This window comes from Lycorma delicatula, chromosome 8 (genome assembly GCF_047948215.1).
Source record: "Lycorma delicatula isolate Av1 chromosome 8, ASM4794821v1, whole genome shotgun sequence".
Classification (NCBI taxonomy): domain Eukaryota; kingdom Metazoa; phylum Arthropoda; class Insecta; order Hemiptera; family Fulgoridae; genus Lycorma; species Lycorma delicatula.
In genome coordinates, this window is record NC_134462.1 from 24,669,074 (window position 1) to 24,686,253 (window position 17,180).

At 27.6% G+C, this 17,180-nt stretch overlaps 1 protein-coding gene across 2 annotated transcripts in view; it reads left to right on the forward strand.

Annotated features, from left to right (window-relative positions):
* LOC142328667 (serine/threonine-protein phosphatase 4 regulatory subunit 1-like) overlaps positions 1-17,180 on the forward strand; it is a 343,237-nt gene that overhangs the window by 306,787 nt on the left and 19,270 nt on the right. For both annotated transcript variants that reach the window (XM_075372572.1, XM_075372571.1), the window contains 3 exons: positions 12,765-12,935; positions 15,183-15,469; positions 16,925-17,107. In XM_075372572.1, coding sequence (XP_075228687.1) covers positions 12,765-12,935; positions 15,183-15,469; positions 16,925-17,107 — 641 coding nt within the window. The remainder of the gene's footprint in view (positions 1-12,764; positions 12,936-15,182; positions 15,470-16,924; positions 17,108-17,180) is intronic.

The window sequence follows — 17,180 nt, forward strand, 5'->3', positions numbered from 1 at the left end:
AAATTTGCACAACTACATTTTACAGCAGTCCTAAATTAAAAATTTCAACATCCTACGACTAATTGTTTTTTAGTTATGCGAGATACATATGTACGTTTGTGGAGACATCATGCCAAGACTAGTCCAAATTGATATTTCCATTGCAATTTGAAAACTGAATTTTTTTGTGATCACAATATTTCCTTTACTTCGTATAAGGAAGTAAAAACATGAAGGTTGACATGTTGATGATAAAATTTAATATTTATACATGTCTGGAACATCTCTTTGTTTTGCTTTTTGTGTTTTCAATAGTCATCTTGAAAGTAAAATAATATTTATCTTATTAAAATTCATTGTATTTTTCGACAGACATCCACTGCAGGGAAGAATGTTTAAACCATGTCAGCAAAATGTTGCCTATTTGTTTAAATAACATTACACATAATTGAGTGGTAGGGTAGAGCCTAAGAGAGAATTAAAAAAATTTGGGCAAGTGTTCATTCTCTCTCTTCACACACATATGTGTCCAGGTATGTACATGCATACATACTAGCGTCCCTGACACTAAATGGTTTCTTGGGTTTCCCATCGCAGTCTGAGAGTATTTATCAGATCATGGCTCGCTTCGCTCACCCTTCCCTTCTAACCAGTGGGCTCTGCCCCTTGGACCCCGATATGTTCATTTAACTTGTCCTTGTGAGAATTAAATAATGTTCAAAGCTTTCAAAAAATTAAATCTTGTTCAATTTATAAAAAAATATCAATGTGTTGTAATTTCTTCATGGCAACAGTTGGTCAGTACAGGACCCAAAACTTTGAGTGATTTAAGAATGTGAGTTTCAAAACAGTTGGCCTCCATCTTAAAATATTAGTGTAAAAATGTATTTTACTCGGTTGGCTCTTAGTGTTACCCAACAAGTAGCACTTGGAGAGAATTTTACTTCATTTCTTTTTCTTTTTTCTTTTTTTTTTTTAAGTTAAGTAACCGGAGGTATATGCAGCCAGTCGCATTACACACAGTAACAATGGCTGTGTTGGTTAACAGACACTGCCATACACCATTGAACCCGTAAAAAAACTGAAATTCAAATTACCTAAAGATGGTATTTAGATATTTATCTGAAGAGTATTTGCAAGGCAAGGCAAGTCTAGTCTAGTGAATATCTTGTTTAGTGTAGGAAGAAATTTGGAAAATTTGCAATCATTGTTGATTTTACTTTACCTTTCTTCACCTCTTTCAAGGTCGAATTTTGAAAAATCTAGAAACTAGTTTTAGATTTTAACAAAAAATACCAAAAATCTTATAGATATTTTTATTTCTTGTACTGAGAAATTAAAAAAAATTCAGAATACAATTTTAACCTTTTAAACTTGGCATTTCAAGAATCTAGAAATTAGTTTTTACATATTCGTATGAATATTACATACACAAAAAATCAAGTTGATTTCTTCATTTGTTACAGAAAAATTAAAGAAAATAATAAATTTTGTTACTTATTTTACTTTTTAAATTTGAAATTTCAAAAACGTTCTTTCTTAGTGTAGTGCACACTAAAATTTACATACAGGTTCTTCTTACAGTGGAAGTGCTCCACTGCAAGAAGAACCTGTATATAAATTTTTATCTTTAGCAGGTTTTTCTGGGTGTTAATGAGTCAAGTTGCTTTATGTATCTTTAAGATGTTACATTTTTTAGTTTAAACAAAAATCAAAACCATATGGTTTTGATTAGCAGAGGTTTCTATTCCTGCATTACCTTAAATGGGGGGAACATATTGAGTACCTATTATAAATTTTATAATTTTTTATAGCAGTCTTATATTTACTAAAACTACCCAGCATTTATTAACAGTTAATATATTGTTATAAGAAGTTTTAATTTCTCTCTTTTATTTCCCTCTTAAATATTTGTGGTCTATGAATAATCTTTGTCTTCCTTTTAAAATTAAGTTTAGATTACAGTTGTTATATTAAACATTTTAGCTGAATGGGAGAATGGAAATTGCCACAATATTACTTTAATATAAACTAAATCAATCAAATTTTTTTCACATTGTAAATGTAGACATTTTATTCGCTTATATTAATTTGCTGAATTATTTAGAATTATATTTAAATAGAAAAGGTGTCTTCCTATTTGCAGTAAAATGAAGAAAAAAAAAATTTTTAAATAGACCATTAAGTATCTTATTTATATTAACATGCCATCTACCATTTTGTTTATATATAGGTATAAAATTTTCTGTAATTAGTTTTTTCCACTATGCATTTGAATTTGTGTTCTCATTTTAAAAAATCACGAAAATCTATTGATGGACAAAAGTGCAGAGTAATGCATTCCATACCTTTTGTGTAGTAGTAATAATAAATAAAAGTAAGAAGGAATCTGAAGTTTTTTCATGTACTTATTTCATGCATTTAACAAGAATTTATAAGACTATTCATTCATTGTCTATTTGTGTTGTACCTGATAAATAGTTTTTATTATAAGTGCTTTGATCTGTTTTCTATATAAAGTTTAAGTTATTATTATTATTGGTTATACAGCAAAATTTTTTGTGTAAAATTTTGCTTTTTATATTAAGAAAAATTATATATAATTTTAATATAGCATAATCTAAATTACAGCCAATCTCTGATGGGGTAGTGTTATTTTTTCTTCTGGAAACCCTGGTCAGGCATTTTCATTGCTATTCAACATCGTGACTATTATTATTTAGTGTCGCCCTGGTTTTTCTAATAAATAAAAATAGTGGGTTCTAAATGAATATCGATGTTTTAAAGTTATGTAATAAGTTTTACTTACATTTTTGAATTATATATGAAATGAAAGAGCAACAGTTTTTCCTATAAATGTTCAATTTTAAGACAGTTAGTCACACGACGCACTTGCAGCTGATAGGAAAGTTCATTCCATACTTTAATCAGCAAGTCTGTAGCAGTTGATGCGATAGCTGCTTCAGTTCTGTGTCTCAAGTTGGGTAGGTCAGATGCAGTTGGGTAGATTTAGTCACACAGGAAAAAAGTCAAACGTTAAGGCAACAGCAAACAAGCCCTTGTCAGGGAGAATTCATTCAACTGATCATACACAGCATTATGCCAGTTAAGGTGGTACACCATCTTATTGCCAAATATAATTCTGTGATTCTCATTGCAGTTAAGAAAAGATCCATAGTTGTAACATATCAAGATAGTTTATTCCAGACACTTGCTTCCGTGAAAAAGAACACTGGTAAACTTTTTCGGGATCTGCACAAAAAACCATTCAGTTTTGGGTTTTCTTATTCACACAGCAATATTTTATGAGAATTTTTTGATTCCCAGATATGTACATTACAAATGTTTATTTTTCCATTAACATGAAGTGTTGATTTGTCACTGAATATGACAGTCTTCATCGTCTCTGTTTACCATTTCAATCAGAAAGCAAGCATGCAAACCATAATCTCTACGCTTTAGAGCTTGTAATAGTTGTAAATGATATGGACACTTGTAAAAGTTTTTTAAATCCTGCACACAGATGTCACTGGAATTGCTAATTTACGGCTGGGGCCTAGGATATCCTAAGATATCCTAGGACTGTGCACAAAAGACATAAAATTGTCTTCGGACCCACTTGATCATTCAGTACTTCTCCCTTTACAAATACAGCCATTGGTTTCAAATTATTTTACCATCTATGAATGTTATTTTCACTTCGGGGAACACAACGGAATGCACATTGAACGGTAATTACAGATTCACTCTTCGCAAACTGCAATACAGAACACTTTCTGTTTGGGGTCATCATCTTTCCTACTTGTGCTTTCAAGTGGAAGGTACATGAAACAATTCATTTTAATCAATGTACATGAAACTTAAGAAATATTACATATCATTAAAGCCCCCAATATTTATTTTGAAACACTTTAAATAACATATGATTTTTTAGAAATCTTAAGGAATTGCACTTTTAGCCCTGTACATGATTAGAAAAATAAACTATTATTTCATGTTACATATTTAAGATAAGAGTAAATTAATTTTCCTGTGTAGTATTACTAAAACTGATTTTGTCCAGAAGACAATAAAAAGCAGTGATATAGATTCACACATGATTAGACATTGAATCTATATACATTTTGTTGGATTTTTTTTATTGCATACCAAATTTATTGAAAATGCTACCATATTTCTTCATTAGATGGGAAATTTCTACACATTTGTTTAAAATAATTGTAGATAAACAAATTTTTTGTATTACCCCTAATTAATTACAATTGTTTATGTTGTGAAAGTAACTGATACCATTAAAATAAATTTTTCTGACGTACAGGCCTGTTGCTTTTATTTTGTTTATATGAGTCATTTATTAGTTAAATAATTATAATATTTTTATAACATTAGTTAATATATATTAGTTTTTTAAATTATTTTAATCTGGCACCTTTTATTCATGCCTGTATAGTGTTATTGTCCAATTCTTATCCGATTTCCAGATGTTTCATGCAGTAAAATTAATAAAACTTATCAACTATATTTATTTTTCTCATTTAGATTATTTATTTTTTATTTTCTGTTAGTAAATATTGTTTATGTTAGATTGTTACCTTTTTTCTCCTGATAATTATGTACCAGTATTATAAATATATAATTTGTACTATTGAAGTTTTAAACAACATGAATCAAGATATTTTAGAAAAATATTGATGCAGCTTCTAGAAGAGAATGGATTGCAATGGCAATAATTTGTGTGCTACGTAGTCGTCAAAATGACTGTGAAATGATTTTTTTAAATTTCATATCACAGCCACTTTGATGAACTCTGTGGGGCACCGAAACATCTGTATGCGCCGTTTACTTCTGGATTTTCTGTTGGGTAAGTAGTTGTAATTTTAAATCTTGAAAGAAATTGTGAAATCATTCTGTATATGAAACAATAAATTGCTTAATTTCAAACTACTTAATAATTTAGCTTTAGTTTTGTATAACATAATTTTTTAAATGGTTGTCTCATGACTCGGAGCAATGCACTCGTTTATTTTAGCTGCAAGTCCCAACTAATGGTACATCACATCCTTGTGGAATGTATCTGTTGTGTGACATTGCCTTGGTAATTTAAATTAGGGCTAACATGTGAAATATTTTGGGTAACAATATGACTATGTTATCAAATGAGTTCTTTCTTAAGCCCACGCATCTATATTCAAATTTTCATAATTAATGTTTTATGTTTTTAGAATTTTCTATGTTGGCTATGATATTGTATGTTTTAATTGTTAGTTTTGTATGATTTACATTAATGTTGTTTGTTTACATGTTTGTGTTAGTTAGTGTTTATTGTTGTTATAATTTATTGTAGGCAGCTCTAACTGTTCATAATTATGTTATGAGGTCTTATTTTATAACCTGATCAGTTTTGATTTCTGGTCGCTGCTTGTTACAGATATATTATTTTGAAAATAAATATTACTGCTATAAATTTATTTCTGTTATTGTGATTGAAATAATATACTTTTTAAAGAAATTATTATTTCAATGTTTTCTTTTTTTATATAAGAAAAACTTTTAACAGTGTATTTGAAGTTTTTAATTAATCAGAAACATCTAAAGGTTATATTATTACACTAAGCCATGTTCATAATTTAATGGAATAAATTTTTTTCTAAGTAATTTTGTTAAACGTAGCTTAAATTTTCTTAAAGAACTTCTCATCAGACACTTGATTTACCAGAAAATGTATATCAGATATTTACGTATATCCTGGACGTCAAATTGGTTGTGAAATGTTCATTGTTGTCTCATATCACAGCCATTTTTGACGTACCTGGCTATGTGTGTTGTCATCGTCATCATAAGGGCATACTATTTGAAGAAGAACAGTATATATGAAGAGAAGTAGATAAGACTCCTTCAAGCCTTAAATAACTGATTTGCCTTTGCTCACAAAGTGGTTGTTATGTGTTCTGTTTTTTCAAATTTCATATCACAGCCAGCTTTGATGAGCGAAGTCTTACTGGTTTATCAATGTATGGACTTCTTGATTTCTGCAACTACTCTATTTTTAATATAATGTATTATGTAATTATATTTAAAATTTTCTATTTATGTACCTACAGCATTGAACACATCTAAATATATCAGAATACCTTATTGAGAATAAATTTTATCAATAAGTTTAATATTTTCTTCAAGAGTTATTTTTTATTTTCAAGTTTCTACTATAGTTTATTTCATTATGTTTTAACCATTTAATCTATACACTTACAATCTGAATCAGTTGACTTAAATTTTGAAAATTTGTGTGCAATTCATTAACATATCCTAATTTAGTATTTTGAAGTTTATAAAAATTAAATCTTAAAAATTCATATATAATTTATTTTGTATGTGTATGTAAAAAAAATCCATTACTACTTAATATTAAGCAGTAGTAGTTAGTTTTAAATATATTATTTCATTTATATATTTGTATATATAAAATTTTTTTTAAACATTATTTTGCAGATACTGTTAAAAAATGTTATTTTTTTAGTAATTTTTTTCATGCATGTTTTCATTTAGAAGTTAACAATTAATTAATGCATATATAAATAAATACTGCTCATTATCAAATGATCTAGTTATATAGCCTTGTGGAAATCTATTCAATACACTTAACAGTTGTAATGTGTTCAGCAACAGTGAAAATTTTTGCTGCAGTATAATAATTTATTGGGACATTATTTTATCCTATTAGAAGTGATAAAAAGACATTTTAATTGTGAAATTAAAATATGCTGTTGACATTTGTAAATTTAGAAATGAACTTTGTTTATAATCTTTTAACGCTAAAAAAATGCTGTAGAGTGAACTTTGTTTTAATGTAAATGTAAATCTATAGTAATGACTACACTATTTGAAGTTCAGCCACAAAATAATAAGGGAAAAAACAAACAATTATAATATATTTATTATGGGAAAAGCTAGACTTTGATTAATGAGGTGGTTTAGATTTATGTTCTTTCTAAAGAAAAAATAAAATTCATAATTCACAGGGTTGTTTTGTAAAGTAATTTAAGAAATATTGGCCTTTTATAATTAAAAAATTGTTTGGTTGTCCTTCATGATTTTGTAGTTTAAACTAATCGTGTAGACGTTACAACGAATTTATATAATTATAAAAAGCTAATATTTCTTAAATTAATGTTTTTATAAAACTGCCCAGTGAGATATGGATTTTATTTTTTCTTTAATAACAGAACGTAAATCTAACCCTGATAAATCAGAGTACTTTTTCCTGTAATAAAGAATTGTAGAAGTTAATTTATTCTGTCGCTTTGAAGGAAGAATCCAAAGCATTTAGGTGTGATTTTAATTTATATTATTTTGTTCGCATTGGCAATGTGTTAAAACATTGTTTATTATAAAACTATGGAGCGCTAGATCAGTGGGTTATATAAAAGATATAAAGGCGTAAATCAAATCGCATTCGATAGGATAGAATTCCCTCTTAAAAGAACATTTTATATGTTAACATCTTTACTTAAATTAGTAAAGATATCATTAAATTACCGTGATTTAATTTTAATCTTTAATTGTAGCCAAAAAAATTGCTTATATATATTAACAGTAATTTGAATAATAGAAGTAAACATGTGAATAGAAAATAAGGATGTTCAGTTGAGGATTTTAGCACTGTCTGTTTGAAAGTGATGTAATGTTCAACCAGGGCTTGGTCTAGCGGTGAAAACACATCTTCCCAAATCAGCTGATTTGGAAGTAGAGAGTTCCAGCATTCAAGTCCTAGTAAAGGCAGTTATTTTTACACGGATTTGAATACTAGATCGTGGATACCGGTGTTCTTTGGTGGTTGGATTTCAATTAACCACATTCTCGAGAATGGTCAAACTGAGACTGTACAAGACTACACTTCATTTACACTTGTATATGTCATCCTCATTCATCCTCTTAAGTATTATCTGAATGGTAGTTACCAGAGGCTAAACAGGAAAAAGAAAAAGTCTTAAGTAGTAGTAATCGACCGAGTTTGTCTAGTGGTGAACTTGTCAAATCAGCAGTGAACAAATCAGCCGATTTTGAAGTCGAGAGTTTTAAGGTTCAAATCCTAGTAAAAACAGTTACTTTTATATCGATTTGAATACTAGATATTTGATACCAATGTTCTTTGATGGTTGGGTTTCAATTAACCACTCATCTCAGGAATGATCGACCTGTGACTGTACAAGACTATATTTCATTTATATTTAAACATATCCTCCTTCTTCCTATGAAGTAATACCTTACGGTGGTTCTGGTGGCTAAACAGAGAAAGAGACAGTCTCGTAATGTGTCTGATTTCATGGCTTTTTGATACCTTATTTCCAGTTGCTTATATAACAGCTGGCACTTTTCACAATCTGGCATCTCATCATTTTCTGTAATGAATGTGAAATGCATATCTGAGGTTGTAATATTTTTAGTCGAACAGTTATGTGGCGAGAGTGTTTTGTAGGAGTTAGTACTGGATTGTAGATAACCCAGGTTTTTACATGTTTTCCATATCAATCGGAATACAAGATTTTTTTTCAACTTGTACAGATTTTATGATTGTATTATGTTATTTTTGTACTTCTTATTTGATATAATCTCATTTACTCTGTGAATATATATTTAAGTTCAATATTTACCTTTATATATTCAGCTCCTGATGTAAATAACTTTCTTTTCTAGTTTTTAAGGAATTTGTTAAGAACAAAGTTCATTAAGCTCGTCAAAGTGACTGTGACGTGTGTTTAATTTTCATATCACAGCCAGCTTTGATGAGCGTAAAGGCTTTGTATTGTCATCAATTTTTTAAGTTCTTCGCATCTGTGCTTCAATGGACTATTGTTAAAATTTAGTTTTAAGTTATTAGTATTATTTTCAAAATGAAAGGTGCTTATTTATTTATTTTCTATAAATGTTATTTGTGATTTAAATATTATTAATTTACGTTATTTATAATTGTTATGTAATAGTATAAAAATTAGTAATATGATTATAAACAGATATTTCTTTTTGTAAAAACATTTTAAAGTCACCGTCTCAATTTTATTCAAGCTGTTTTGATAGCCAATAAATAGAATATAATTACAGTATTAGGTGTTACCAGATAATATCAATATTGCTTCTAAAATGTATTTTCTGTTGACAGCTAATTGATAAATCTGTCATATACACCTAGTGTAATATTAAACAACTAATAGTATTTTGTGTTACGTGGATTATGTTGATGTTAATAAGCTTACAGAATATAGCATGTACGAGGTTTGATTAAAAAAATACAGAATTTTAGGTTATTTTAAAAATGTTTTTATTCATCAATATTAATTTTATCACCTTCAAAGTATTCCTTTTCAAATATAATACCTTTGTGCCAGCATTTATTCTAATCATTGAAGTACTTTTGGAAAGCAGTTTTCAGTGTGGGATTTATCTCCTTCAGCAATTCTTTCTTTGTTTACTTCTAAAATGTAGGCCAAATGTGCTTTTATGGTTTTTGTTAGCTTGGGGAATATGAAGAAATCACAGTACACATGTCTGTTACCAGACATGTGTACTGTGGTGATTTACTCAGCCTTCATATTTACATATGAAGGCTGAGTTATCATAACGATGTTGTTTTTGGCCAAAAATTCACAAGTGTAGTTTGAGAAGATACATTATTGTACAATTGCCATGAATTGTTTTACCACAAATCCGGTTGTTTTCTATGAATTGCTTCACGCAAACAGCATAGTACTTCTTATTGACTACAATCTGGTGGCAGTAACTCATGTTACATTAAGCCATTGAAATGACATTGAAGAACACGGTGCCCATAACCTTCTCATTCGGTTGAACTTGAGCTTTTTTTTCGGTCTTTGCTCTTCTGGAAGCTTCCTTTAGGACAATTGAGCCTTACTTTCAATGTCATACCTGTGTGTATCCATATTTCATCACTAGTTATGATTTGTTTGAGCAGTTCTGGATCGTCGTTCACCTCATTTAGCAACTCCTGAGCAGTGTTCATTCAACACTGCTTTTGGTCAAAATTCAGCAGTTTTGGAACGAATTTTGCTGCCACATATTTCATACCGAAGACATTAGAAAAAATTGCTTGGCATGAGCCAAATGAAATGCCAACATCACCAGTAACCTCTCAGATAGTGATATGGCGATAATCCATAAACATTTTCCTCACATTTTTCAATGTTGTGATAAGTTGTTAGTAAGCTGGGATGTCCAGGGCGCTTATCATCTTCAGTGTCTTCACTGCCTTCTGAAATGTTTGAATGCTTGCTTTATTAATAAAATAATCGCTAAAAGCAACACTCAACATTTCCAGTATGGTGCTGCACTTAATTCCATTCTTAAACTAAAATTTAATGTAAATTCCTTGTTCTATTTTCACAAGTTAATAATTGCCGACCGTACGTAATACATGCATACCTTTTCAAAAGCCAACAATGAACTGTACTCAATATTGGACAAGCGTACCAACACAAGAAAATTTTTTTTTTGACAATTTGAACTTATAGCTTGGGAAATTGAAAAATTCCACATATTTCTTATCATCAAACCTTGTATGATGCGGAAATTGTTTAGTCATATCAGCATGACAATAATGTTTTACCAGGAAATTTATTTTGTTTTGTATATTAGTGTATGTTACCACCAGTTTTGGTTGCTTCCCTTTCTTGAATTTTTGTTTTCAGTTAAAATTTATTCATATCTTTGTTCAAGCCAATTTTAATAAAATAAAAAATGTTATAAAAAGATAAGTTATAAAAATTTTACCTTAGGTTTAGTTTAGGTTTAATTATTCTTAATATTTATTATTCACTGGTTCAGTCAAATAAATAAGTCTTTATTTCATTTTTACTATAAATTATTTTGTATTATATTTTGAACTTGTAATTCTTATATATCGTTATTATTTCAATTAATTATAAATTTGCAACAACATAAGTTGAATCTTTGGAGGGTGGAACTAACATGACTAAAAATAAGGCATTAGACCAATTTAATTAATAAGAGTAACAAAAAATTAGAATTATTTAAAAAGCAAGAAAAAATCGAAAAATTTTAAAAATTTAAAAGTCCTGCATTAATAAAATTTAAAGTTCCTCCCTTTAATAAAAAGAGGAAATGAAACCTCTTAATGTATGTGTATTTTCTTTTATATAATTAGATTAATTACGTTTATGATTAAGTTATATTTTAACAACTTCCTAACATTAGATGATTTTGTTTTTTATGTTTGGATTTGTATTGACAAAGTTACATTTTTATTTAATTCATTTTAACTTATACAAGTATTTCTGTTAATTAACTTCTTTTTTTGAAATAACTGAACTAATAAATAGCTCATGTTTGTTTAATTATATATGTTTATGTGTGTAATTACACACTTATACATAATTTCATTAAGAATGTTGTTTTAGTGTATTAATATTAATCGGTCTCTTATGAACACAATATTTATCAGATAATACATTACCTGAAGTAGCATTTTGTAACTGATGATTAATGCATGGATTTGAAAAGCATTTTATGTAGTTATTAGGTTAGCCATTCTAGTTTCATTGGTGATTTTTGTTAATAAATGTAACTTACATATATTTTATACATAGCAGTTAAAACCTAATATCTTCAATAGATTATGCACTTTTTAAAAATATAAGTATTACTCAGTAATTTATTAAGACAAGTCATTTCCTGATGTTGAATGTTATTTGATATCTATTAATGTTGTCTGTATTACTTTGTTCTCTTTTATGTTGTATTTGTGAATGCATGTATGGTACTGGTAATTTTAATTTCTTATTTGTAAATTATGTTTTTTTAAGTAAAGTTTGTTTGTTATTTGTAAACTTTAGAACTCTTATAATAAAATGGTTATAAACTTTTGTAAAGAATTTTAGTAAATGTAGATAATATAAAGAAAATATTAAATATTTGTAATATTGTGCAATGTAATCGTGCTGCAATTTTTTTCTTAAATTCAATAATTTTTCATTGTAATGTATAAACAAAACTACTTTCAGTATATGTAGTGTGAATATAAATAGTTTTTATCTTTATTTGTGATATGTATTTTTAGCCTAAATAAAATGTAAGTCATCTTAGTACACCCCAAACTTAACTGTTCTGATTTCTATTCTGTATCATAATTGAATCTAAATTTATATATTTTTTATCATATAATTATATATTTATAATATAATTTCTCATACAATTGTCAAAAACTTTGTCTGTTTATTTTACAGTTTAAATGAATAATTATTTATTTTTTGTGATTTTTTTTTAGAAGTGAATTTTTTTATATTGTTGAAATTAAGTTTTATTATACACAAATGAATTAAATAGTTATTTAAGAATACCACGTTAGTTGAAACACTAAAGTTAGTTGATGAAAAATACATTTTTATTATTACTTGGATTAATTTTTTTTTATCAACAGAACTTGTTTACAAAAAGATTAATAGTATATTATAATAATTTATCATAAATGAGGTTTTTAATAGAGGATAAACAAATTTTTCATTTGCTTTGTTCATGTATAAACAAAAGTGTTTGCTGTGTTATTCATAAAATAATTGTATACTTTTTACTTGAGTTTTTTTTATTCATGATGTGAAAATTACATTTAAAATAATTATATTACATAAGATATAGCTTACTGATGTTAATTATAAAGCAATATCTCTTGTAGAGTACATGAATAAAATCAATAGATATTATTACTTTCAAATGTTAATTTTATTTATAAATTAATTATTTGTTATGAATTATTTTAGGTGATGACTAAAATGGCTCATGTTCTCGGTCGTGAAGCTACTGAAGAATTTTTTGTACCTAGAATCATATCATTATCTATGGATTCAGCGGTGAATGTTAGAAGAATGTGTGTCGCAAATTTTGGTGAATACTGTTCAGCGGTTAATCCTCAAGTTACTGAAAACATTTTGGTAAGTATTTACTTATTTTATATAAAATTCAATCAATTTGTAAAGGTTTTTTAAATAAAATGTTGCCTTAACAGTGCTTAAATTGCCAATGAGCACAGTTAAAAAAAACTCTAAAACAAGGGTTATGATGATGCTGATGTGTTTATGGAAAATTAATCTTAGTAGAATTTAAGACTTAAAGTTAACTAACATTTTGTAGTTATGTTACAAGTCATTGACAAATTTGTTTATTTAAAAAAATTGCATATATTAAAACTAAAAATTTTGTAATTTATTTTTTTAAGATAAGTTTTTACCGCCTCATTTAATACTGAAAGTGTAATGATCAGCTGTTTTAAACTTGAAATTAGCTGTTGTTATTAGCTATTTTAACTTTAACTTGGATACTAGCAATTTGATATAAAATAAGTTACTTTTGAAAATGCACAGCCATTCTCAAGAATATGAGTCGCGAAGCGATTTACTCTATTATCTTTTTTTACTCAAATGCTTTACACATCATCATAATAAATTTTGGCATAAAATTCATTTTTAATCCAGTTTAAACTTTCTTCCCTTTCTGGAATTTCTCACTCATGGCATTTTTATATAATAGAAAAAGTACCTTGAAGTATTGTCTTTATAATAGAAAAATTCCCTGCATTCAGCACTAAGGGTCCTGTCAGTTTAAGAAAAAAGAAAGTCTGTTTTCCTTGACTTAAATAATTATATTGGCGTATTCAGTAGATTTTTTATCAGATGTAAAAGTCTGGAATCAAGGTTTGAGCCTTTTTTCCTGCTCGAGGTATCTTTTATATATTAGTTGAAATATGTATGTGGGAACATCTCTTAGCATGTTTTGAATTTAGTGAATTCATTATTATCGAAGAGATATAACTCTACTATCTCAGGATACTACTCTACTATTGAAAATTTATTTATTGCAATTTTATAACTTTTTTTTTATGAGATTTAGTTCATGAAACAGGCCAGGGCCCTCTGTGGTTATAAAGATTTTTGGACTTTGCAGTTAAGCGTAGAATATTCGATATTCTAAAAAACTTAAAACTTACTTTTTTATTGTAATTTTATATATAGTTCCTTAATAACAGAATAAAAAAAAAAACTATTTGAATGTAGTGGCCATTTTTAATTTTTAGGAATACAATTTTTATGATTCCAAGTATCAGAGGAAATTACCACAGCTTCTTCTTCACTTCCATCAGAACTTTGTAATCAAAATACTGTTTTGATCAGCTTGGTGTATTTTTCTTTCATATATTAATTTTTTACTATTTCATTACATATATTTTCACTGAATTTGTAGTAAAACTGATATTACAGAAGTTTGAGAAGGCAGCATTCAGTTTTTTCAGGTGTAGAGCTGTTTGTTAGTTTCTTAATAAACATGTGCAATTCCATTTTCTGTAGTTACTAATTTTTAATTTGTATTAAAAACTCCTCTGTTATTATAATTCTTCACTTTCTGCTGTTGCCCTAAAATATGGCTTATATTTAGTAAAGAAGTGGATTTTTCCAGTCGTTTAAAATGTAGATGTTAAGATTTCACTAAATATATTGTAATAAGGTTTATTTTCTTTCCACATTCAATACGGGATAATCATATTATTTTAGATTTTATTCAAAGTTATACTTTTAAACTAAGTTGATAAAATTAATTTGAAGTGATTTCAAATTTATTTAAAAATTATTTATTTCATATGCGAGTTATATATGTTTCTAGACGACACATGTCTAGTCTGATTACTGGTAGCTTTTCATACAGTACCTCCTTCATAAAGAGTCTAATAAACTAAATCATTCCTTTATTTGTGTTTCTGCTTTTTTTTGACATTATTGCACTTTTAGAATGATCTTGAATTTATTTACTACTAATCCTTAAAGAAAGCTGCATAAAACTTGTGACCACATTTGTCATATAAATTTGACTAAAGCATTAGTTAAGTCTCAGAATTTTTTTTTTATTCTATATTCTTTCTTTTTTTCATATTTTATTATTTAAATCTCAGCAATACATTAATGAAAAATATTTATGGAGGGACGGTCCATGATTTGCTGATGTTTATCTGTTTCATAAAATATGATAGCGGTGTTAATTTTTTTTAGCAGCTAGAAGGTTTTACAGTATTGTATTGAATGTTGAGTATATGTAATTGTGCTTAACTTATTTTGTTATGTCAATGTATATTATATTCATTAATTTTTTCTAATAATTATATTTTTGGTGATAACTTTTTTTATTTATAGTTACCATGTTTTGTTAAATTATGCCATGATGAAAATTGGGAAGTGAGAAAAGCATGCGCTGAAGTCATAATGTCTGTATCATGCGCATGCCGTTTGGAAACAAGAAAATCTACATTGGCTCCTGTTTGTGCAGCATTATTATCGGATCGTTTGAGAGCTGTAAGGATGGCTGCATTCGAAACATTGGGGCCATTTATTACAACTTTTGCTCAGCCTAGTATTACTGGCCTAACTTATAATCAACATGGACAGTTAGTTTTAACAAATTGGAGTGGATTTGAATTTCAGTAAGTAGTATTAACAGATTATCATGCATTGAAGTGTTATTTATTTTAATAACTACTTTTTAATAGGCATTTTTACTCAGAAAGGTTTTAATGTACAATTATGTAAAATTGCTTGTCCAATGAATTGTGTACAGCATTAATGGTTGTTAAAAAAGGAAACTTTCCATGATCTAGGAGTCTTTAAAGTTTTGATTGAAAAAGTATGGAAATTTTATATTAAAAATTTAATTTAATTTTTTTTTATTTCACAAGTGTAAAGAACTGCTTTTATATTCGTATACAATTTCATTTTGATATCTCTTATTTATTCTCAACCAGTTGGCTTTTTTTTTACATTAAAATATTTTTTGTGCAATTTAAAAGTGTAACATTTTATGTTTTTTAAAATAAAGTTTGAATTTTGTATACTTTGGTTATTTTGAGTTAAATTTTATAGAATTTAGTTTTTACAAATTCTTTTTCTCTGTAAATTACTGTTTTTGAGACATTTTGTCTTAATTGATTCATGATATATATATATAATATGTAGGAAAATTTGTATTATTTGATTTTCAATAAAATAATGCAAGTTAAATATTCTGTTTTAGCCTAGGATTGTTGGTAAAATTTTGAATTTGTATTTTCTTAATGTTTATCCTTCACTGTACATAGTATATCTGTGGATCTTCTAGGGGAATTGGGTCAATCCATTTGAAGTGACCCAAGGATGGTTGGTTGACCAGTACAAAAAAATTGAAACTTACATGTTTCAGGACCTTAAAACCATTTTTTTTAAACAGTTCAGCGTGGTGGCCATTTTTGTTACGGTGTTCACACCTATTTTTGTGATTGTAAGGGTTTATGGAAAATATGATAGCTAAAAAACTGTTGGTCCTGGAAGGATGAAACAGAAAGTAATTTAATCATATTTTCTCTAGGTAGAAGATTGGTCCACTGGTTTATTAACTATCTCTCTTCTTTCTATAAGAAAATTACCAATAAAGTTGAATATGAAAAAGGATGAAATTTCTGTTTTGGTAATGTTTTTCAAGAGGCAGGGAGGGATATGGCATACACAGTTTGAATTATTTTTTTATATGTAGGTATATGCTTGTAGTTTTACCATATAATATTAATGGTAATATACTTGCCCCTAAATTTTTATGAATTTTTGAAAATTTAATTTTTTTTTAAATTCAAATTTTAGTTTCAAATAACTCTGATGGGAGCTGGTGATTAAAATCTCAAATTTGCACAATTTTTTTTTTTTTAAGTATTGCAATAATAATATAGTAAAAGAATGGCAAAATGATATCAGTAAATACTGTATTTAACAGATTCCTAGACTCATGAAGATGAAAGTATTGGGTGCAGTTTTATTACATGTTGTTGGACTTATTTTAGTGGCCAGTGATCGTAGTTTTGATGTTGTTTTAGATTTAATTTATAAAGACGTTAATACTTTTTTCCCCGTAGGACTACACCTAAAGATGATGATATGTGTAGAAAGTATGATGAATACCTGGGTGCAGAAGTAAATGAAAATGAATATTCACCATTGATAGAAAGATTACTCAATAATAACAGTAACAGTAATGATAATGGCTCTACCAGTGATAGTGAACATTTTTCTACTACTTTAGATAATGATACACCAAGGTGAGGTTCAGTGTTTTTATTTTATTCATCCTTATTTTTACTTATATGTTTTCACTTACTTATATAAATGGAA